Source organism: Agelaius phoeniceus, chromosome 4 (genome assembly GCF_051311805.1).
Source record: "Agelaius phoeniceus isolate bAgePho1 chromosome 4, bAgePho1.hap1, whole genome shotgun sequence".
Lineage (NCBI taxonomy): Eukaryota > Metazoa > Chordata > Aves > Passeriformes > Icteridae > Agelaius > Agelaius phoeniceus.
This window is the reverse complement of record NC_135268.1, coordinates 67,831,942-67,854,780: the sequence shown is the minus strand read 5'-3', so window position 1 is coordinate 67,854,780 and position 22,839 is coordinate 67,831,942. Positions and strand designations below refer to the sequence as shown.

The 22,839-nt window shown below is 39.8% G+C and overlaps 1 protein-coding gene across 13 annotated transcripts in view; it reads right to left on the bottom strand.

Moving 5' to 3' along the window:
• Positions 1–22,839, bottom strand: part of CTBP1 (C-terminal binding protein 1) — a 182,341-nt gene that overhangs the window by 40,061 nt on the left and 119,441 nt on the right. For 4 of the 13 annotated variants that reach the window (XM_077177836.1, XM_077177835.1, XM_077177837.1 and 1 more), the window contains exon 2: positions 803–1,019. The exons of 7 other annotated variants lie outside the window; for them this stretch is intronic. In XM_077177836.1, coding sequence (XP_077033951.1) covers positions 803–809 — 7 coding nt within the window. In that variant the 5' untranslated portion in view covers positions 810–1,019. Of the gene's footprint in view, positions 1–802; positions 1,020–2,460; positions 2,550–22,839 lie in introns of those variants that run through there. 2 more of the 13 variants (XM_054633961.2, XM_054633957.2) reach the window with 2 other exon arrangements.

The window sequence follows — 22,839 nt, the reverse complement described above, 5'->3', positions numbered from 1 at the left end:
GTATATCTAAGATTTCAACCAAATTACTTGTGTAACATTAGTGCTAAGGGGAATGCCAGGGCAAGCCCCAAAGCACAAGAACAGAGTCAAAAAAACCCCGAAGGAGGAACCCTCCCTGAGAGATTTTAAGGCTTTGTTAAGAAACCCTAGGACTCAAATACATCCAGTGACCTTGACCACAAAAAGCCTACAAACCTTTGCTTGCTAAAATCCTTTCTGAACTTCAGCACAGACTTCCTGTTGCACAATCTTTCTGCCTAAATCTCCTGCCCCTGCATGGGAGGCAGCAACGCCCACCTCAGTTAGCTTCCAGGACTGCATCCCCATGGCAGTCCCTACCTAAAGTTCCCATTTGGGAAGACATGGCTTCACTATGAATCAGAACCTTTTGAACAAAAAGCTTCCTCTTCCAGCATTTAGACACATTCTGCCTGGTTTTTATCTGGGAATGTCACACTGCACTGTGCCTTTGGCTTTTCAGGAGACCCTCGGAGATGCAGCAGCAAGCAATGTGGATTTAAGAGCAGTGTTTTCCATGCCTGCATTTACTGTGAATAATGCAGCTCTGTGCCAGAGAGAAGTAACTGCAAAGTGGGCAGAAGTGACATTCAACACAACAAATGTGAAACTGATTAAAAAAATAATTTCACTTATCTGGCTTATTTAAAAGTATCATGGTAAAGCACTTCACATTACACAGGTAACAGAAATTATACCATCCACCCCCACATCCTATAACCTTTGTTATGGGAAAACAATCTTAGTTTATCCTAACTCAAGACTTTCAGGAACCCCTACCAACCTGACATTTCTTAATCTGAGCTTGATTTCCAGGATCATGAATTCGATTTCTCAATGCTTTACAATCTTCAGTATTCTGAGGCAAAATAGCAGCCTGTCATTCCATCCTCATTTCCATGTCTTTAATTTTTCTTGCAGTCTCCTGTAATCTTGAACCAAAGCTTTTATACTTCTTATCCACTGCAACCTCTGTAGCCTGGATGGTGTTCAAATTTTTACTAAAAATTAAACACAAACAATACATTAAAACAACGTTAAGGGTCTGACTCGTGCTCACAGAAGGCAGGAAACTCAAAATTAAAGCTTCTCACTGCATCTGTACCCTTCCCCCTATGGCTGCTGGCTTTCCACCACACCTGCTGTGCTGCCACTGGCCATTAACATTCCAGGGAAACCACTGGAGTGTTAAGACACACACTGCACCTTGCTCAGGACAGCAGGTGTATTGTAAATACACCTACCTGCAATGGTGGGCACCACCCACATGGCCAAGGCTTTGCCTGGGTGAGCAGGGATCCAGGGATAGTGTATGATCTCCAAAATCCCCCTGCTGGAGGGCCAAGCACTCCAGTGGGTACCAGAGATGGAGTGAGAAGCCTTAACTCTGAACTTGATGGTTTTGCTGGGTGTAAGTCAGGCCCTTAAGGTTATCTAAATGTATTAAAGAAAAAACCTAACTTTCCCAACAGCTCTAATCCAGCTGTTAGGCTGGGGTTTCTGCCTTGCCCCATGTGGAAAAAATCTTGTGGGGAAGCTCTTATCCCAGTAACAGCTACTGTGCCAGTGGCTGCTGGGTTTTTTCTAAATTAATACCAGGTATAAGGTGCAGAGACAGAGCAGCTGTCCTCAGGCAGCAGCTATTCACCATGTGGCTCACAGCACAGTGCCCTTGCACAGCTGCAGTCTGGAAAAAAACCTATCAAAACCTTATTCTAGTCCAGCTCTTATGGAAATAAACTTGGGAATTGAAAAGCCAGTTTTCAGCTGCAGAACCTGAGAGGAAGCCAGCCTTGTGCACAACTGACTGTGGGTCCCAGAAACAAGGGGATTCATGAGCTCACCATGCAGCTTTGCAACCAGAACAGGAGTGGAAGGGCTGGGAATTCTTTTACCTTCACACCTTTGAGAGCATGGGGACTTAAAGGTGATCAGACCAACCTCAGCACACAAGATGTATTTCTTTTAAACTGGGAAGAAGCTGCCTGAGCAGGGTAGTGTCCTCCTCCCTCCCAAATCCACCTGCATGTCGTGCTCCTCAAGCAAAGGGGCATTGTTTGTGCTACCCTCCGAGGGGGAAGAAGCCAATGCCACTGGCATACTCAGGACTGCAGGGAAAGAAAGCTCTCCCTGACATAATCCAGGCTGTTAAAATGTGTTTCAAGCTTTTCATAAAAACAACCTTTTATGGTCCAAACTGACAGTAATTGAAGAATCAATTTGCCCAAATACTGGAGGAGATCTCAAAGTAAGCTGCCACGGTTTACTGACATCACAAAATGTACTAAAATGCAAAGCTATCAAGAGTAATAACAACATAATTTTCACATTTTTCTACTGCTGATTAACTTAACATCATTAGGCTGAGGAGTGTCTCATATAAGGCACACACGTTAAAAGTAAAGGACACTGTCAGATTTGTAGGCCCAAAACTTGACCTACCTTTCATTTCTTTAAATCTGTTTGCAAAGTCCATGTAATTCTTTAAATGTGTTTTTCTTTTTTCAAAACAAATGCTTCAATTCTTTTTTCTGAAAAATACATCAATGCCAAAAAGCACAACACTTATCAATAACCCTATAATCACAAACCAACAGGAACATGAAATGGAGGAGAGCAGCCTGGCAAGAGAGTTTTCCTGTCACTGGGGATTCTTACAAGTGCAAAGATTAAATTAGGAAGAAAAATCCCTTGACAATATTCTTTTCAAAGAATTTGTGGTAAAAAACTTCCTTTGTACATTGTAAAACATCAAAGTGATTTACTTTTTTTACAAAATGCAAACTACCGAAAAATCTCATCAATATTTACAGAAACAAGACCTGAAAATGACAGGTTGGACATTCAACTAATTCATAGTCTTGCACATGTATAATGAGACTAACCCCTTTGGCATTTACCTTTATTTTATATTCTTACCTAGGTGTAAATTCAGTGAGAGCTGTCACTTATTTACCATAAACCCTCACAAAAATTTGCATTATTTTCAAAAATAAATGCTAATATTAATTCAAGGAAAGAATGAATTGTCAAAACAAACAAAAAATATCCCCCTCATAACATGAACACAGAAGCTGTTATGAATTACATTTGCCAATACGCACTATTAAAATTCCTACAAACCCCATACTTAAAAACCATATTTTAAGGTTTCTGACCTATCATGCATTTTTACATCTTGGACTGTTTTGGCAGGCTCATTGTTTTGTGCACCATGAACTCAAGTTCAAGACATTGAGATTCAAGGTACAGCAAAACTCTAAGGGCAGTCAATTAGAAATTTAAAATACAACTCAGGTACAAGGATCAGTGAAATGGATACAAAAAAAAAAAAAAAAAGAACATTTATCATCCTTCAGTATTGTGATATTCAGCATATTTAGATGCTGAATTTGCAACACAAAAATTTCATGATTCCACCAGAATCTGAGCCAACACTTTTTGCTGCTGCCTTCAAGATGAGCAGGATGCAATTTCCTATGATTTGGGATGCAGGATTGGAGGGAGGCACAGGGGAGAATACTTTAAAATAAAGAACACCAACAAGAGACAAAAAAGTGACAGCCACCCTCAGAAGACTGAATTATGCAGCAGATTAAATTTAATTTCCTTCTTTTCTCATCTCATTTAATGCTTCTGACTATATTTCTTGAGATTTTAGGAACCTGCTGCAAGGCTTATTAAAATTTAGAGGAACAATCCCAAACTGATTTTGAAAGTAACAAGATGGACTTCACAGTACACATGCAACAGCAAACTGAGCAGAAGCTGCACTTAAAGCTCATGTGCAGCCCCTGGGGAAGTCCCCAGGGCTCAGAGGTTAATGCTGAGCACACTGGGACTTTACTGGAAGCACACAGTGGATAAATACTGCTGGTATCTATGCTTTTTATTTACCTGAACTCAGTAAGAACAAGTCATCTTCCTTCTTTTCTTTTTAATTTGCAGGAGACCAAGAAAAATACAAGTGGTTTCCTGTGCTGTGTTGACCCACCGATGTGCAGAGCAGTCACACCCAGCTGTATCCTCTGTTAACTGTGAAGGCTGAAATGCACCCAGAGCTCTGCAGGACACTCCCAGCTCACTCCCTGACATAAATGTCCACCCAACACCACCACTGTGTAATTACACCCCAGCCCACAGCCTCCCATGAGTGTAAGATTTCAGTACATTTCACTTCGTTATTTCACTGCCTGTGAGAAATGAGCCTGGGCACCCAAGCAATCACTCCAGCAGACAACACAACAGCCTCAAAGTATTTGAGACAACTCTCTTGCTTGATTTTCCCTTTTGGTACAATCAAAACAAAATAAGCCAATGACTTCTGTTCAGAAAATTCCAAATTCCCCTGCTGTTACCAGAACCTGAATCACGATTCCTCATTACTGTTCCATCTCACACAGCAAGTAAACTTGCCATTCTCAGGATATTATTCTGACAATCATGAGGACATGGGGTTTAGCTGTGGTTTTTAATAGTGATCCCTAACCAGTGGGTTTTTTTTTAATCTAGTAATTTTGCTCTTATTTGTCAAAAATCTGTCAATGTGCACACAAAATCCTAAGTGCCTGTCAAGGTACAAAAACACAAACATCCCACAAGGCACATCTTGAAAGCCTTTGATCAGAAATAATGTTCCATTAAGGAGAAACAAAATAATCTGGCAACATTTTATATTACACATGTACTTCAAACATCAGTGTGAAGATTGGAAGTATTTCACATCTGTCAAAAAATTACTCAAATTACATATTTGGAGTATGCTGTAAAGATATGCCTAATCTTAACTAATACTATTCAAAATAAGACTGAAAACAGTATGAATCACACCTATTTAATGTAAAATAAACAAGCAGTAACAGCACTATGCACTGTGGTAAAATGTTTTAATTTTCCACCACCATTTAAAAAGCAAAACAAATGACAATATTCAGTAACAACTATATCAAGTACCAAACACAGAAAGTCTAAGTACCTGCAATAAAACACACTTAAAAAGCAATGTTGCAGCAGTGTTGTTTTCAAGTAACAGATACATGAAAGCAAACTCCAGAGAAAGGCAAAACATCATAAAGGACTGAGCTCTCCTTGGATGTGCAACATCTCAGTGCCTGTGCACAGTGAGTATTTATCTGTTTCAAATATGTTTAGCTTTATTAAGTAATAAGTGAGAGAAGAGGGAGGATAAATAAATTGGCAACAGCGGAGCTGTGCTAGTTGAGTTCACTTACATCAATCTCAGCTTCTGAGAAATTCTGGCTAAGGCTGCCAGCTCCTGTTAGTTATCCCACAGGTTTTACAGGGACAGTGGAATGCCCCTGTCCACACACACAGTGGCAAAAGCCACAAGAAAACTGCTTGGTCACTTACAGGAATCACTGCAGTGAACTTGGGGATGGGACCTGCAAATTAAGACCCAACGAAGTTGAGAATTACAACTCTCAGCAACCACATCTGCCCACAACTATGGACATCATCTCCCAGTTACTGATGGGGCAGCTTCTCCAAAACACAGAGCTGAAGGCATGAACCAAGCCTGCATTACAGACATCCCCACAATGCACCATATGCTGGGTATGGATCAGAATAAACCTCCACTGTCCCCTTCCCCCAGGACAGTGACCATGGAGCTGGTTGATTATGGCACCTGGGGGTTAACCCACCCTAACAAGCTCCCAAACTCTGGTTTAAAATACAACTGAGCTTATATTTCAGACCATAAATTTTATTGGTGGGTGGGTGTGACTTTAAAAAAAAAAGGCAGAAAATTCCTGCTGGCAGAAACTGGAAAAACAATCTGTTTCAACAACTGCACTAGGAGCAGAATGATTAACTCCCTGAGCCATTCCAGTAACAATACAGATCATGCCAAGACTTACTAAAACACTTTCCACGGAAGAAATGGTACTGGAGATTTTTAGAGCAATCCTGAGGATAAATAACACCAGACTAGACCAGGTTGGCCAAAGAGGATTGTGCTGCACATGAAGTGCATCAGTGGCCCTTATCCTCACTCCTTTACCCATGTACTCAATAGAAAGCATGCAACCATTGCCTTTCCATTTTAAATCAAGTTATCAGAACTAACATCTTGGCTGTAGTTTTGATAAAAGTTCAACAGCCACATAGTGTTAATTTAAAATGTAATTCCCTCAAGGAATGAGTCTTGATGTGCCCATGACATATGCATTTGAACTATGAAGGAAAAAAGAAGAGAATGAATTTTTTTCCTCTCACCCAATAATGTTACTCTTCTAGCAAGTTATTTTATTCCAGCACGTTTGGGTTTTTGTTTGTTTTGCTTTACACCACTGCCTGAGCTGGAAATATTCTTTGAGAGAAAACACCACTTTTTAGCTTTGTCATTACAACTGCTTTCAGAGTATTAATTTCACATTATGTTTTAAAGACACTGCCAAGAATTTATTACAACATAAAATTTCTGAATGTAGCCTGTATTAATGGCTACACTCTGTGTTTTTCTCACATTTTAGATGCTGTACAGGAGTCTGTCTCTGAGAAAGAAACCAAATAATCCAAGTGGAGCCAACATCAAAGGCTTCTTTTATTCTGATCCCAAACACCAAAAGCAATTTCTCCAACAGCACACCTGTACTTTGACCCAAGAACGTTAAACTATTACCTGAGACACTCCTTATTTTCCTTATCAAAAAGTCTGAAGATAAGCAAGTGTGGGGCCTTGGATAACCAAATCATTTTCACAAGGTTTATTTTCTTTCTTAAGGTCAGGAGGACACTCAGATGACACTAAAAATAACAGTATGGAAATGTTTTACATTTTGAACACTGACCAAGTTCTTTGTAACTCCTTTTTTTTATTTTGGGAAAGCATCAAATGTGATACATTATCCTCTCAGCTGAACGTTATGATGCTGTGTGTCAGCAATCTTTACAGTGAAACAACAACAACAACAACAAAAATCCCGTGACTTGTTTAGGGATGGGGAGAAGGGAGGAAAGCTGGAAACTTTAAAGGAGACAGCAAAAAACTTTAAAAAACAAGTATACATTTATATACACACATATACATAGTCCAGACTGCTAAAATGAGCATATTTAAAACAGGACAATTCAACACAGTAGTAAGGATTCTGGTAAATAGGGGTAATAAAATCCCTCCAGTTACACTCCATTATGTTCTTCTGAAAACCAAAACAACTCTAACAAACACTGAACCTTTGCAAAGGGCTCCTTAAAGCATTTTTCTCTCTCCCTTTCTGGTTCCTTCCCCAGCCCCTGACCTCTGCTGTTCTCTGTCAATATAAAGAAAATGGCTGATGATGATTACAAACTAGAGAACAGTGTAGTAGCAAAACTGAGAAAATTTGGAGTATAGTGAAATCAAAATCCTGCACCTCCCATCCAGGGTCCTCTGCAGCTTAAATAATTGAACTTAAATAAATAGCTTTTTCTGAAAAGATACTCATTTTGAAGGTAAGCAAACAGGATGTATAAAAATGACAAGCTCCCTGAGAACCAGCCAGTAACAACAGTCCAAGTGCCAAATAAAACAGGCAGTTTAAGGCAAAAGCCGGGTTTATGTTATCATGTTACATTTAATCATAATATAACCAAAGCACATGATGTAAGAGAGCTGTTCTACCGAGCTGTTCTTTAAGTAGAAATTTGAGTTTCAATTACAAAGGCTCTGGTCTCAACATCACAGTTAAAGCTGCACAGAAAAACAGTTCAAATTGGGAGTTATTTCCATGACTTGATGAGAGAAGCAAAATATTTCTTCCCACACATACCACATACTGAAGGGGTTTAGGGAAGGTTTTTCAACATTTAAAGCTCTTTCTGATGGTGAAAGTCAGAAATGTTTAAAAATGACCTATATTTGCATTTTTTTACTAGGATTGATAGTTTCTTTTAGTCTCTGCAGTTTAACCATTTTCAACTTGAAAAGGATCCGTTCACATGCACTAAAATGCTTTGCAGATAATTATAAATTTTTCAGGGCACAAATCATGTTGTGTCTCTCTAAATTGTATAAAACATTTATCAGTGCTAAAAAACCTCAGTAACAGGGGAAGGATTATAAAAGGAATTATTGAATCCATTATTAAGAGTTAGAGAATCTTAAGGCAAAAGGATACTCATCACTCTTGACATGGATTTCTTGCCACGTTCTCTCTCTGACTCTGTATTTTTGGTGTGATTGAGCACTGTATTTTGGAAAATGCATTTACTATCACATTTCTCTGTAAATACAGTTAACATGACAGTTCATAGTTTTATTCTAGCCTGTGTGGTTCAGCATAAAAACAAACTTGCTCCAGCTCATGTGGCCGCCAATGTGCAGGCAGAGACATTTACAAAATCTGCCCACGGCACATCTGTGCATCACACAAATGTCATCTCCCCCTCTCACAGTGACAGCCTCAGACTTCTGCAGTGACACACTTTGGGAAAAACAGACAATTAGAAGAAATGGACCTCTTCTGAAGCAAAATACAGACTGACAACAGTTGGAGAAGCAATTAAATTGGTCTGGTTTCCATTCGATCGGATGTAGAAAAGAAAAAAAATCCCAAAATAAGAAACCTTACTCTGATTCTTCTAGGTTTTTGAAACCAGAAACAGGAGGGATGGCAGTAGCAGGATAAACAGCAGCATGCTGAAAAGGCTGCAGGAACACTCTATTTCTGCAAGCCAACAGGAAACACATTACTTTGAATTTTATCAAAGATAATCATCACTGAGTTCATGCAAAGTAAACTTGAAACTCATTTGGTTGCTTAGAAAGTGGACAAGGTATAGGGAAAGATGCTGGCAAACGAGTTTAACTGCTTCCTACTGACTGTGATTTCTGAAAAACTGGGAGAAAATGCCAGCTGAGAGCTTACTCTGTGCAATACAACAGCTATCAGGTAACTCCCAGAAACCAAGAAACCATTATGACGATTTTCCAGAACATCACAGAAGAACATGAAGCTTGAATCCTTGAACTTGGGATTGAGGCAGAGTAACAGGTCTTCATAACAGGTTATTTTCCCTATTTTCTGGATATAAAGCAAACCAAATTTGTGCAGGTATATCACTGCAAAAGTAAAAAACAGCAGTTATTACTTCTGCTCCCTAACTTTGGTTACAGTCATGCTCCTTTTGCTTAGCATGTATTTTGACAGCACAACAATTATTTCAGAAGAAACTGTAGCTTTTAAAACATTTTCATCAATCTTTTAATTCATTCTGTTCCTTTGGGTTGGGACTGTCAACCCACTTACAAAAGGAAGATGAAAAACAAGTGCTGAGAATAACAAATGAAATCTGAAAAATAACTCTTTGCGATGAAAATTGTACATCCATGAGTAGCCCAGGTGAGAGCCATTTATTTCTTCTGCACTGTAAACCAGATTAAAATAAGGTACATTCAACCAGTGATTAAAAAGGTGCTGGTCAATGAAGTTAATGCTTTAAGAAGAACCTCCACCTGTGCTCTTTTTTTTTGAATAATGAATTAGCCTTACTTCCTTTTGAAGTCTACACCATCACAATACATTGTGAAATGTGACCCTCAGGCTGAGATAAAATTCTCAATTTAATCAGAGCTATACATCCCTTAAAGCTTAAATTAAATGGTTCACATAAAGATAATTAAACCTTTATGTCAAAAATATTTAAAGGACAACATAACTAGTAGCTTAATTCTCTGGGAGGTCTGACAAGGACCCACAGCAGAATATGGGAGAGCTTTCCACCATATGGGAAGCCTTTGATTTCAGTGAGTAATCTACCCACTTCTGGATAAATGAATTTGAGAAGGGCACCAGCCACACTCAACATCTGGTTAAAGTATGAAAAATATCTAAGAAGAGGCTGTGCTGGTTACTGAAAGTTTAGTTCCAGAAAGAATATGAAAGAAGAGCTCGATCTACACCAGAAACTCTACAATTCAGTATAGGGATTAAGTGCATTAATAGTGGGAGCTTTATCCTCAGCGTGGTTCTCTGCAGCCCTTCCTGGGCCAGGAGTGCCATCAGGCATTGCAGGGAGGGATGGGGAGGGGAAAAAAATCAAATTTAGTACATCCTGTCACCAGTTACTCTGCAGTACACTAAGACTGCTGTGGGACCCATTTTCTTTTTCAACAGATGTGTTGAGAGAATGAGGGTGGGGGCTTGAGGGGAGGAAGGGAAGGTTTTACTCTGCATGATGAGACACTGTCACACAGGAAGCGCCAAGGCCCAGTGTCAAACTGCTTTTCACAGCTGCATTAGGATTAGTGAAAAATCTGGCCTGTAAACTGCTGGAAGAAGCCCTCATCTGCTGTACTCAACTCTCTCTACTTCCAAGAAAACCACTGGCAAGTAACTGCAAGAACAGTTTTGGTAGAAGGGTTTGGCATGGAGCTAAATCTTTCTTTTCCACCAAAGTTATCTGAAGAACATATGAAATGCAAAAATAAGGGGATTGCACCTAGAGGGATTGGTTTGCTTTGTTTTAGTTATATTTTTTAAACTGTCCAGAGGCAATGAACAATATGGTTACTGACTAATGCCATGACACTTGTAACATAGGACAAGTGGCATGAACAAAGTATTTCTAACCTGCAGGTCTGCAGTGCTTTCACTGAAATTTGTTAAATGCTGCACAGACTTATGGCTTTGAAATGGAACAGTGTGTACTTTAACTTAGAGAATAAAGAAAAAGCAGTTCAGAACTACACCCAAACAGGCCAGATGAACCGATTGTTTATTAAACATGTAAAATGGAGTTATGAGCAGTACCAATTGAATTTATTTGTTTTGCACACTCCCTAATAAATGGTTAGTGAAACAAAGTGTCTGAAGCCTGGAACAGGATGGAGAAGAATGAGCCAAAGTACATGAATTCAAATCTTATTTTTATTCTGCATATCCAATCTGCACAAAGATCTTCAGACAAAGGTCTGGAGCTGTTAGGAATGAGATTAAATCTCATCCTAAAGAACTTGAAAGCAACTACACTGGAAACAGAAATTCTGCAACTGCTTGTAGCAGATCTTAAATTAGATAGTTACCAATAGTTAAAAGAGTATTTATTTAGATAGTTCCAAATCTCTATAAATATGAGCAAACACTAATAGCCTAACTGCTCTGTGAAGATGTGTGACAGAGCTGTTTTTTCTCCAAGCAGCAGCTGCTGCAGGACACCATCACAGCACCATGAATACTGCTCCAATAACTGTAAAAGAAGCCCAGAATGTGACTTTTGCCAGCATCGAGGTACTTCAGGAACTTCAAACTCCACTAACTAAAATCACAAAATATTAATGAAATTATTCCCTTACTTTTGTCAGTACTGATCAAAGCAAATTGCTTAACTTTTTTTCCTAGTGAAATGCAGTGAACTCTTTAAGCAAACAGGACACTCTGCCAATAATAATAAAAAAATAAAGAGCCATGTCAATAAATACATTAATGAAATGAAAATTAGGTTGTGTCATTTTGTCTTTTTAAGTGTTGGGTACTTTCTGAGCTTAAACTAAGTTTTGGTGTTAGTCTTTCACTGATTCTGCCAAGTTTTATGTATAAAAAACCTTATATGAAGTACTGTCTTTCTAATACAGTGCACATGATGCATATTTTTTTTTTTCTTCCTTTAAGAGTACATTTTTCCCTGTAAGACAGAAGATAATTTACATTGCATTGGAAAGCATGCATGTATTAATGATGGGGAATGATGAGGGACATAAATAGTTTCCATTTTCACATTCAAAAACAAGTACCTGCAAATTAATGCTAAAAGCAACTGGCCTATACAGGAGCCCTGTTTCCATGCCAACTGATAACAGAAAGACATATAATTCAACAAAAAAAATGAATAACCTACAAAACAAGAAAATAAAGAGCAAGTAGAAGTGCTGGAAATCAAGATTCTGACCATACCCAACTATTTTACAAGAATAGCAAAGAACACAACAATTAAATTGCAATTTAAGACATGAATGGTGTGCAGCTAATGGCACTTCATCATTACAATACTTCTAAAAGCTGTCAGTCTCTAGTGAAGAAAAACAGGATCCAAAACACTTCTATTAAGAAGGAGGGAACATTTGTACAATTCTTACGGAGGTTTCATATGAAAGCACCAAATTCCTTTCAGTGCACATCTTTCTTTAGGATTTTAATTTTTTGTCCTTAAGGCCTTTGCACCTCACTCACAGACTTGTTCTGGGGTCCTGCAATCAGTCAGCAGAGCTGGTTGCAAAGAGAGGCTGTTGCTACCTGAGTGTTCATTGCAAAATCAGGGAGATGAGAAATGAGCAGATATGGATCTGCACACAAGCAGCTCGCATGGCCATGTGCACATATTTATCTGATGGAATTAAATTTTTCTATGTGTATGAGCAAAATTCAGCTTCACAGCTGATAAAACTGCGCTACCACTAACAGTATTACAGCAAACAAGGAAGTTCATAAAGTTCATAAATAAAATCATGGGATATACAGTCCACACATGTCAATTTTTACAGGGAAAAACCAGACTTCAAATTTAAGCAAGAAAACTTAGAAATACTGAATTGACAAAAATGCTACTGATCTAAATATAACCAGTTCTGGGATACTAACATTTACACACAATAAAACCAGCATTTTGAGTATGTGTTCTTTAAACCTCAAGAAATAAATAACCCCAACTAAAAGGTCCATAAACCCTGTGTTCTAAATGAATACAAACTGAAGGCAGGACAATAAATTGCTGCTTCTTAGTACATCTTTATTTTATCAGGCAACAGTGCTTTTCTTCCTATTTAGCACTTAAAAACATATTAAAAGTCATTAGAGGTTTAAAACAGATAAAAATTATGGTTACAGAACTGGAAGTTGGAAACACCACCACTAATGCATTTCAGTCCATTTGAATTTTACTGTTTTGTTGCTTTCTGCATAAGTAGAGAATAGAAAATTGCAAGTGCTTGTAACCACCCAACTGACTTCATATTTATGTGAACACAGAGGTTGTTACATGACAATGGGCCTAAACACTGCATGGAAAAATGCAAAGTTCACAGAAAATGAACTTTAGTTTCATTTACGAGCCTCAGTCTGCATAGGGACTTCAATGACATCAGTGGATGAAAGAAAATAATTATACAGCCATGTTCCAGCTTATCCAGATAGCATGAAAGATTAAGGGTTTCAGACTTTCTTCTTCTGTCTATTCAGAATTTACTAAGAACTGAATTTTTAGATGTGACAGTTGCTTGCTGCCCTTTTAAACAGGCATTGATTTTTCTAGGAAAAGCTTTGCCCTTTAAGGGTAATAAGTATAGGTATTCCAGTAGAAAAGATCTAAGCTGAAAAGTTTTTAAGTCACCAACATTTTTTTTAATAAAACCCATGCTCCTATCACAGCTCAGAAAACTATACAGTAAGCATTCAGAATCCCTGAAATTTTTTAGGTCTCACTACATTTCTCCAAACTTTCCCTAAGGCTGGCCACAGCCAACTGACTGCATTTCTGCAGTTCTTGTACAAGCAGAAAATTCAGCTGTGTGGAGGGGCCAGGATTTCTGCATCTTTCTTCATGTATAAACTACTGCTTTTAGGCTTATATACTAAATTCCTGTGTGGGATCCTTATAGAAAAAAAAAAAATAAAGAAAAAGAAAAATCTACACACAGGCCCAAGACACTAACTATTCCCAACTGATTAAACTCCATATGTAAAGTCATGTAGATCACAATTACTTTTCTGGCATTCCAACTCTTCAGAAACTCCTAAAATACAAAGATAATAATTCCAACAGGGAAAAATATATTTTAATAAATCCCAATCAATGTGCAATATTACAGAAGTTACAAAACAGCAGCAGCAACTGAAAGCTGCCTGGGCTGGGGCTGGCTGGCAGCACCTGCACTCCCAGCTCCACGCTTCCCTGACAATTAATTCCTGCTATGTTTTGGAAGGACTAGGAGTGACAAAGCTGAGTAAGATGAAAGGTCAGTTCAGCTTCTCACACCTTCACCTCTTTTTATCTATTGTCAAAGAGTCTCTTCTGTTCTACAAACACCTTTCTATTTTTTGGAGCCTTCTGAAAGTCAGTTTTATACTGATGACATCGTTTCACTACCATGGATGAAATCATCCACAGAGCGCAGAGATTTTTCACACAGTACTGCCTTGGGCAAGATCTTAAAAGGCAACAGAGCAGAAGACTCCATGTTATTTAAATATGAAGAGAAGAACAATAATGAAATAAAGAAAAAAATAAATCATTTTCAACAGAGCAAGAACTGGAAGGGCAAACAGCAACAATTTCATGTTCGGCAGCACTTCTTAGCCTTGGCCAGCACTGTCTGTTTATATAACTGAAAGAAAGAATGCTGCCCTGAACTTGCCCATTATCCCAGAGAAAAGGTATTGTGGGAATGTTAGCTTTTACCTGGCTAACTTCCAGATGCTGGCAGAAAAAACACCCTTTTAAAATTTTAGTCAACTGAAAAATACTTGACATTTTTCACATTTTACAATTATTCCAAGTTATGTATAAACTAACACAGGCCTTGAACTAAATCCATATAAAATGGTCATAGTAAGATGATGGACTGCTGTGCAAAAGAAAGAATTGAGGGCTCTCAGAGCCAAATCAAACAGCCACTACTGTATTACTCAAACCACAGCAGCTTTGCTGAAAGCAGGTACATTTCTAGAATAGCAGAAATGTTTGCTATGTCCTTAAGAGCACTTGCTGGACAATGAGAGCAGGAACTAAAATAAAGTGCCATCCCAATTTCAGGAATGCAGCCTGATGTTGTGAAGCTGAGCTGGCAATGTGTGACCAGTATGTTGTTTGAACCCTCCATTCTGTCATACAGGTAGGTAACAAGAGAGAAATGCATCTAATTTCTGCATGGGAACCAGGACAGAAACTGCAACACAGAAAAATCACAGAATCATTTAGACTGGAAAATACCGTGCAACCTGACACTGTCAAGGCCATCACTAAACAATGTCCCAAGGGCCACACCTACAGGTCTTTTAAGTATCTCCAGGACAGTGCCTCCACCACTGCCCTGGGTAGCCTGTTTAAATGCTTGACAACCTTTTCTGTGAAGAAACTTTTCCTAATATCCAGTCTAAATCTCATAATGTAGGTGTAAAGATAAGATCTCACCTCAGCCTCCTTTTCTCAAGGATAAACAACTGGACACACTTCAGCACCTCAATGTAGATTTTGTAGTGAGGGGCCCACAGAAACACAGGATTCAAGGTGAGGCCTCACCAGTGCTGAGTACAGAGGGACAATCAGTGCCCTGGTCCTGCTGGCCACACCACTGCTGACACAGCCCAGGATGCCACTGGCCTTCTTGGCCACCTGACAACATTGTGGCTCCTGTTCAGCCACCCTTGAGCAGAACCCCCAGGTCCTTTGCACCCACTCTGCTCCCAGCCTGGAGCTGCAGGGGCTGTTGTGACCCAAGGGGAGGACCTGGCACTTGGCCTTCTTGAACCTCAGACTCACTGATCCATCCTGCCCAGATCCCTCATGTCCCCCAGCAGGTCAACACTCACACCCGACTCAGTGTCATCTGTAGAGTGCCCTCAATCCCCTCACCCATCCATAAGAATATTAAATGGAACTGGAGAGAACCAAAGCACAGTAACTCTGGACTTGAGAAGACCCCAACAAAAAATGAGCAAAAATCCCCTTTCTGCTTTAAACAGAAGGCATTTTTCTTGCTCTTTTCCATCTGGCACTTCAAGTAGCTGTCTTTACTTAACAGTCATCTTGAAGTTTTTAATAAGTCGTACAATGTGCAAACTCAAACTGAAAGAAATTATCCCTTACTTCTTCTCTTCCAAAGTTCAACTGTTAAGTAAAAATAGCTCCCAATCACGTCTCTGCTTTGCATCCCAGCAGGAGCAATGGTACTCACACCATCTCCACATTCCAGTGCACAGCACATGGAGCTGCAGCCTCTTCACTCACCAGCACTCTGCTGGTTCATTTGCATGAGTGTCCTGTCAAGCTAATTGGCAAAACACAACTTCCCCATTCAAATATACAGGAGGGTTTTTTGCTGTTTGAAGAGGAAGAGCTTTAATGGTGGAAATTACATTTTTAATTTGGAGAAAGCAAGCCCTTCAGTCACAGTGGAATGTTTTGCACAGCACTGTGCTCAGTCAAGCCCCAGGTTCTGTTTTTAATAAGTGCATTTACCTTAAGCCAGTTCACAAATGAAAGCTCACTGCCTCCCAAACTGTTTCTGTGTGGTAAAACAAGACACAAAAAGATCGACCAAGCACCTACTCAGAGCACCATTAACTGAAGAATCCTACTCTAATTTGGTGCCATGTCCAAGAGATCCCAGAGTGCCTTCCCAGGTAAGCTCACCATCATTTGCATGCACAGGATGCAGGGTGGGATGGGGCACAGAAAAATTAAGTCAATTATCCCAGGTCATTTCTGAGGCTTCTCACAAATGTGACAGAACCACCATGAGCATCTGGGCCATTCCACAGCAGCTTGGGACATCTCTGCTCCCTTCTCTCTTCCAATTCCCTGGCAATAATTAGACCACATTTGCACTGAAAGTCAGAAGCTGCACCTGACTTTAGTACTCAACTAAGACTTAGTAACCAGAAACTTCTACAACAAAGAAAACAACCAAAAAAATAATTAATTAAAAAAAAAAAACCCAACCAAAAAACACCCCAACCAATCAACCAAAAATCTGCAGGAAGGTGATTCAGTTCTCATGTAGGACATTAAATTCCTAACACAGGTCCTTCAGTGATGTTCCTTTTATAAAGAGGCACAAATCCCACACAAAGCAGCTGTATTTATGCTCAAGTGTGCTTCAAAACTAGAACACACATGCCTAACAATGTCATTGCAAAGTACAAAGTAATTTGGTTTTCCTGATTCCTAAATATCTTAATGCAAATATGAAATAAGCTTAGTACACTTAGTGCCACTTTACTTACTTAAAAAAAAGTTCAAACAGGCTTGCACTGCCCTAACTAACTCAACTTAAAATCATACTTAAGTAAATGCAAGCTGTTTCCCAGGTATTATATGGCTTCTTCACTTCTTTCACTATGCACTCCTGTGATCAAAGACATCTTAGATGTAACAGGTGAGGTTCTTCACTATTTATAAAAACAACCACTGTTTAATATTCTTTTTAGAATTAGTCTTCTAAAATGAAAACTAATTTTTATTAATTCTCTTTAAAATCTGAGAGAGAGAAGTAGATGATTTTGACATCATTTTTTCCTGCACAAAAAAAGAAAAATCCCCTTCTGCTAATAAATCTTTAGGGCACTTCAATAGCTGCTGGAATTGTGTAAATACTTCAGAATATTCATCATTTCTATGAGAGAATATCCCCAGGACAGCAAAAAACCCTAAATTTCATTTTCAATTTCATGGGAGGTTTTTTTTTTCCCCTGACTGTGGGTCTAAGAAAATAGTTTCTATTTCTGTATTTGTTAACAGATTTTTTTAATCTATTTTTTTTAAACAAAGCCACAAAGCTCAGAAAAATCTCTAACAGAATTTAACAGACTTAAACAGTTCAGCTGGAAGATGGTAGCAAAGTTATGAAAATCAATGCAAAACTGCAATATTAACAGTACTTCAAGTTCTCAATTACTGACTCCATGCAAGACATTCTTTTGTACTTTCTTAATTCAGAGGACTAAGAAAATAAGACTCATGATTTTGGAGAGTTCCCATAATCCTGAGTCTTTCAACTGAGTGGCAGAACTCGTTCCTCAACTGCAAGTAAGGAAACAAACCAATCTTTGAACAACATTTTGGTAGAAGCTTTATCCTGCAATAACTCAGGTTTAGTGTGGAGGATGCAGCCAGAATCCTTTAGATTTGTGAGCCCACTCCAACTCCCATCAATACCAACCAGCAGCTGAATAATTCACTGTCCTGCAGGATCCAAATCTGTTAAGACAGGAAAAGTTGTGCCTGCAGCTTGCTGTTCTCCTAATTCCTACTAAAAACCTTTTCTATTTCTTTCTCTAAGGAGATGTTCTCACTGCTGAATACACAAGGCTGGTTTTAAATATTAGATGGCTGCAGGGTGGTCACAAGACAAATGCCAAGAATATTTGCACACCTCTCTATTTACAGTAAGAAGGAAAATCATCTGGATTCAAAACACAAGATCTTATGAACAAAGACATGGTAAGACAAAGCCTTGAACACAAGTCTGCCAAATACAAACAACATACATAACCAGACCCAAAAGGCAATTGTGAAACCTTTCAAAACCATACAATACTATAGGAATTAAGTAAACTTCAAACTCCCCTGCAATACTCTCGTCATAGCTAATTTGTGATTTCCTGTACGCTCAGTACTAACAGCACAATGGAGCCTCTATTGTGGGCCTCCTCCCACAAGCTTTTAAAAAATGCAAGACATTCTTTTTATCTAGACTGGCGTGGCTAAAATACATCGAGCTCTACACAGATAAAAGGTCATTTTAGACGCTGCTTCTGTTCATAAAACTAAAAAATAAAAATGTGCTGCCTGGTGGTGCTGAGTTTAAAGTTCACAAAGAAGCAGTGCTGTGGTGGCTGAACTGCTGACCACAGATCTCAGGCAGGGCAGATGAAGGAAGCTACTTTAGTTTTAGGGTAACAAGAGAAGATTCCACATTGAGAACTCTGCAAATTCAACACAATTCAAATCAGCTTTGAGAGTCTCACAGGAGCTGAAAAAAATAATGAAAATGTGACAGAATTCATGGGATAAAGAAACTGCAGTATTCACTGCCAATCTTGATTGAGGGTGAAGGTAGTAAGTCCTTTAGGTGCAAGTAACTAGTTTATGGAGGTACTAAAAATTGATATTAAATACGTTTTATCTTAAAGGATCCTGAAAGCTAACCAAACCAACCAAAATGAACAAGACTTTCTGCTGGTAGCAGAAATGAAAGACAATAATCCTGGCACGGGACAGGCTGAGAAAAAAGCACAACCAGCATAGACAGTATGCAGACACAGTATGCAGGAGAGAATTTGGTGGGGACTAAAATAAAACCTAAAATGCTGCAGTGGCTTTGATCAGCACCTTAATGACCTTTCTTAGTCAAAAAATAATGTGTTAAAATGGAATTAGCTGCCCAGTTCCAGTCAGCATGGGAACACCACACACAGAATACTGAATTACTTAAGATCACTTCTCAGTAAGCCTGATTATATGAATGGGAAAATCAACAGCATGAGAAAGGCTGTGATACACATTAATGCTGTTCACTGAAGCACCAGACACACATTAAGATGGTTGGTAGACCACAAATGTGAAAACGCTCATTACCCGGTTGAAAATAAACAGTTTAACATATCTGGTACAACACATTAAAGTGAAAAAATATTTAAGTATCAGTTTAAGAGTTTGGAGACTGGCTTGTGGTTATCTCTGCTAAACACTTTTGTCCTGCATGACTCTGCAAAGACTGAAGCTACGCACTCGGCAAGAGACAAACTGGCTGCAACCATCTAATGAAATTTGACTCATCTGGGAATTTTGATGAACTGCTCCACACAACTGCTTCTGCTAAGCCATACATTTTCCTTGCAGGACTGAGAGTGCTGCAAATATGCAAAAAGCAACATCAATTTTGGACTGTTTGGCTTAAAATAGAAGGTCAATTCTGAAAATTCATATTCAGGTAAAAATACCACAGAAGCCGATGGAAACTTTGCAATTATAAATTAAAGGTACAGGGATGTGCATCAATGGCACAGTCATTACCGTCTGTCAGCCCCCCTGACTGTTGTCTCTAAGTCTGACTAAGAGCTGCCTGGGGCAGTTCTCTCTTCCTACAAACCCTCCTGCACATCAGCCCAATCCAACTGGAGAGCACACATCCTGGTACAGCTCCTTTCTGGCTCATTCTCCCAACTTCTGACTCACCCAAGTGCTATGATGACATTTTGCAGAGTGAAAAAAATCTATGTGTAGCAGCAGATGATGAAAATCCCCTGCAGTGCTGCTTCTCTCCTGGCTCTTTTCTGAGCTCTGGCTGGCCAGTGCACTGTCTGAGCAGGCTGCAGGACAGCCCACTGGCCACTGCCCTGCCTGGCCAGCACACAGTGCACGCTCCTGCCAGAGGACAGGAACACAGCTCGATGGGAGCGCAGCAGGGACAGCCTCGGAGACTCCCACTTGCCATTCCTGCTGTCATCACATGGCAGCCATGGGCTAATTTTCCTATTGATCATGTTTGGAGGGTGGGAGAGAAGAACAATCTGCCACATGGCAGCAGCAACAGCAGCGAGCCCAGCTTCCAGAGGCTCTGCCATGAGCAAAACTGAAAGCAGGACCACTCTCTTCTGCTGCCCAAGAGCTCAGCTTTCCCAAATCACTCTCTGCTGTGCTTAGACCCTGCCCTGACTGCCCAACTACCTGTGGGTGAGGGTCTAGTCCCTTCTGCACAGCCCCAGACACGTGCAGGTAAATGTGCACAAATGCGCTGGGCTGTCCACTGGGGGCTTCCCCCACTGCAGACACTTCTCACCTCAGAAGGTCACACGTGAACCAAGCACAGAAGGTGCCAGAGCAACGCCTGCTCTGAAAGGCAGCAGAAGTTGTGCTCTTGTCATGTTCTGCACGGCAGCGTGAGAATTCATTGCTATTAAAGCTTTCAGCACATCCTGCCAGGACAGAACTCCCACCCACCTCATGACAGGGTGTGCCTGTGTCCCACAGCAGAAGATGGAATCTATCAAGCAATACTGGTGCTGTTCAGGAAGACTGTTAGAGCACATCCAACAATACAGAGTCTGGACTGCACACAGCAATCTGGAACTGTGACTCAAGTCAAGTAAGAAATGTTTCCTTGCTTCCTTCCTTTTTTTTTTTGTGAGTTGGCATCAGAGCTCCCCTAAATAGACCGAAAGGAGAGGAGGGGTAACGTGGTGAGCTCTGGCACACAGGCAGAAAGCGTGAACAACTTTCACTGCAGGCTTATGTAACTTTGCTGGTGGTGACACAACCCGCTGAAGGGGGGTTTAGGCAGGGATAAGGGACATCCACTGACCTGTAAATAGAACTATTAAAATATGCCTTGAAATACCTCACGTAAAGCAAAATTATATAATCACATTGCCTCGTGCTTTAATACTGAAACAACAAAGGATTCATATGTAACAGAAATGAAAGCTTTCTATTAATACCTCAACTTCAGAATTAGAGAATTAGCTGAACAATTGTCCCCAGTCCCCAGGGCCAGCTTTTTCTGCTTTCTGCATAGGATCCCTTCTGGCTGACTACCCTGGAAGGTACACTGCAAAGAAATTCCTCTAAAAGCCCCTTGAAAAACGCAGATATAAAAAAAAAATATGAAAATGCAAGGATAAGCAAAAGTCATCCAAAATAAATACCAGCATGAAACATGCTATTGTATTAGCTACACTTAATTCAAAGAAAAAAAAATAAAACAATGTCAATTTTCAATTATGTTGATTAGAAACAAACTGGATAATTAGTAAATAGAATAATAATATAGGAAACGTTATATGTTTGAAATGAAGTGACAAAAATATTCCAGAAGAGAGAACAAGCTAATTCATAATCTTCCTCAAAAATTAATTTCTCATTCTGCTATAGCAAACATAAACACTTTTTTTTTGCACATCAAAAAACAATTAACCTATTCATCTTAAGGCACAGATGTTTTTCAGGAAAGGTTTTTTTAGAGCAATTTTTTTTATTTGGCATTTAAGTTAACCGTGTGATTTTTTTATTATTATTATTATTATTTCATTACTGCTGGAACACCCATAGGGGTAAAGACCCAGGTTAAGGCAGGCATGCACCCCTGGGCTGTTTTCAGCAGGCAGAGCCTGAGGGTAGGGCTGGGGAATCCAGATCCTCCCATCCTGACACACCACAGATTGCAGCTACTGGGTGGCATACATTAGAGGAGCCCAGGGACTGCCTTCTGTTCCTCAAGGAACCAGAGAGGTCTTGGGTCATGTTCAAAAACAATCTGAAGTTTTTACCCACTTCAACCATCAAACCAAAGCTGAACATCAAAGGGCTCCAAAAGCACCAAAAACGAGTCTCATCTGGGGACTCCCAGCACCTTTTTTGGGATTCTCACTCCATTTCCCCTCCCCACAGCACACAAGGCCACACACCAGTTCCAGTCAGCCAACACTCGGATGCTGCCAGATTCCCAAAACACTCCTGACCATGTAAATCATTTGGGGAGATGGGCTGAGGATTGCTGTGCACTGGAAAAGATCCTGTCCTAATCACAGCTCCTAACCTAAACTGGCAGAGATCCTGTCCTAATCACAGCTCAGAGATCCTAAACCACAACTGGAAGCGCCGCCGCATTTCTCCAGCTCTCCCAGAGGAATACTGGTGAGGGAGCAAAGGGTTACATTTCAGCAGGAAACGTTAATTTTAGATTTATCTGCAACGCATGTTTTCCTGATCAATTCATAGACTAAAATGAATCATCATCTTTGCTCTTGAGGCAACAGGGGAGAAAGAGACCCAAAACTACAGCTGGGAATTTGTTTTCCTGAGCTGTAAATCCATTGCTTCTCTGTCTGGGAGTGAAAAAGCACGTGCAGCTAAGGAACTAAGGCTAAAGGGCTCTGTACTACAACTTTTATCCTCACCTTAAATTTTAGGACACGTATTAAAAGTGTAACTTCATCTCTACTCTCACACTAAATAAATAATTATGGGGGCAGGAGGTGAGGGAGCCTCAGAGGAGGCTGCTACACTGCTGCACTGCCAACTGCTCTGGGATTTGAAAGCTTGACACATGCTGGAGTATCACCTCATCAATGTTCCCAGCTGGCTTGGGAGGCAACAACCTGACTA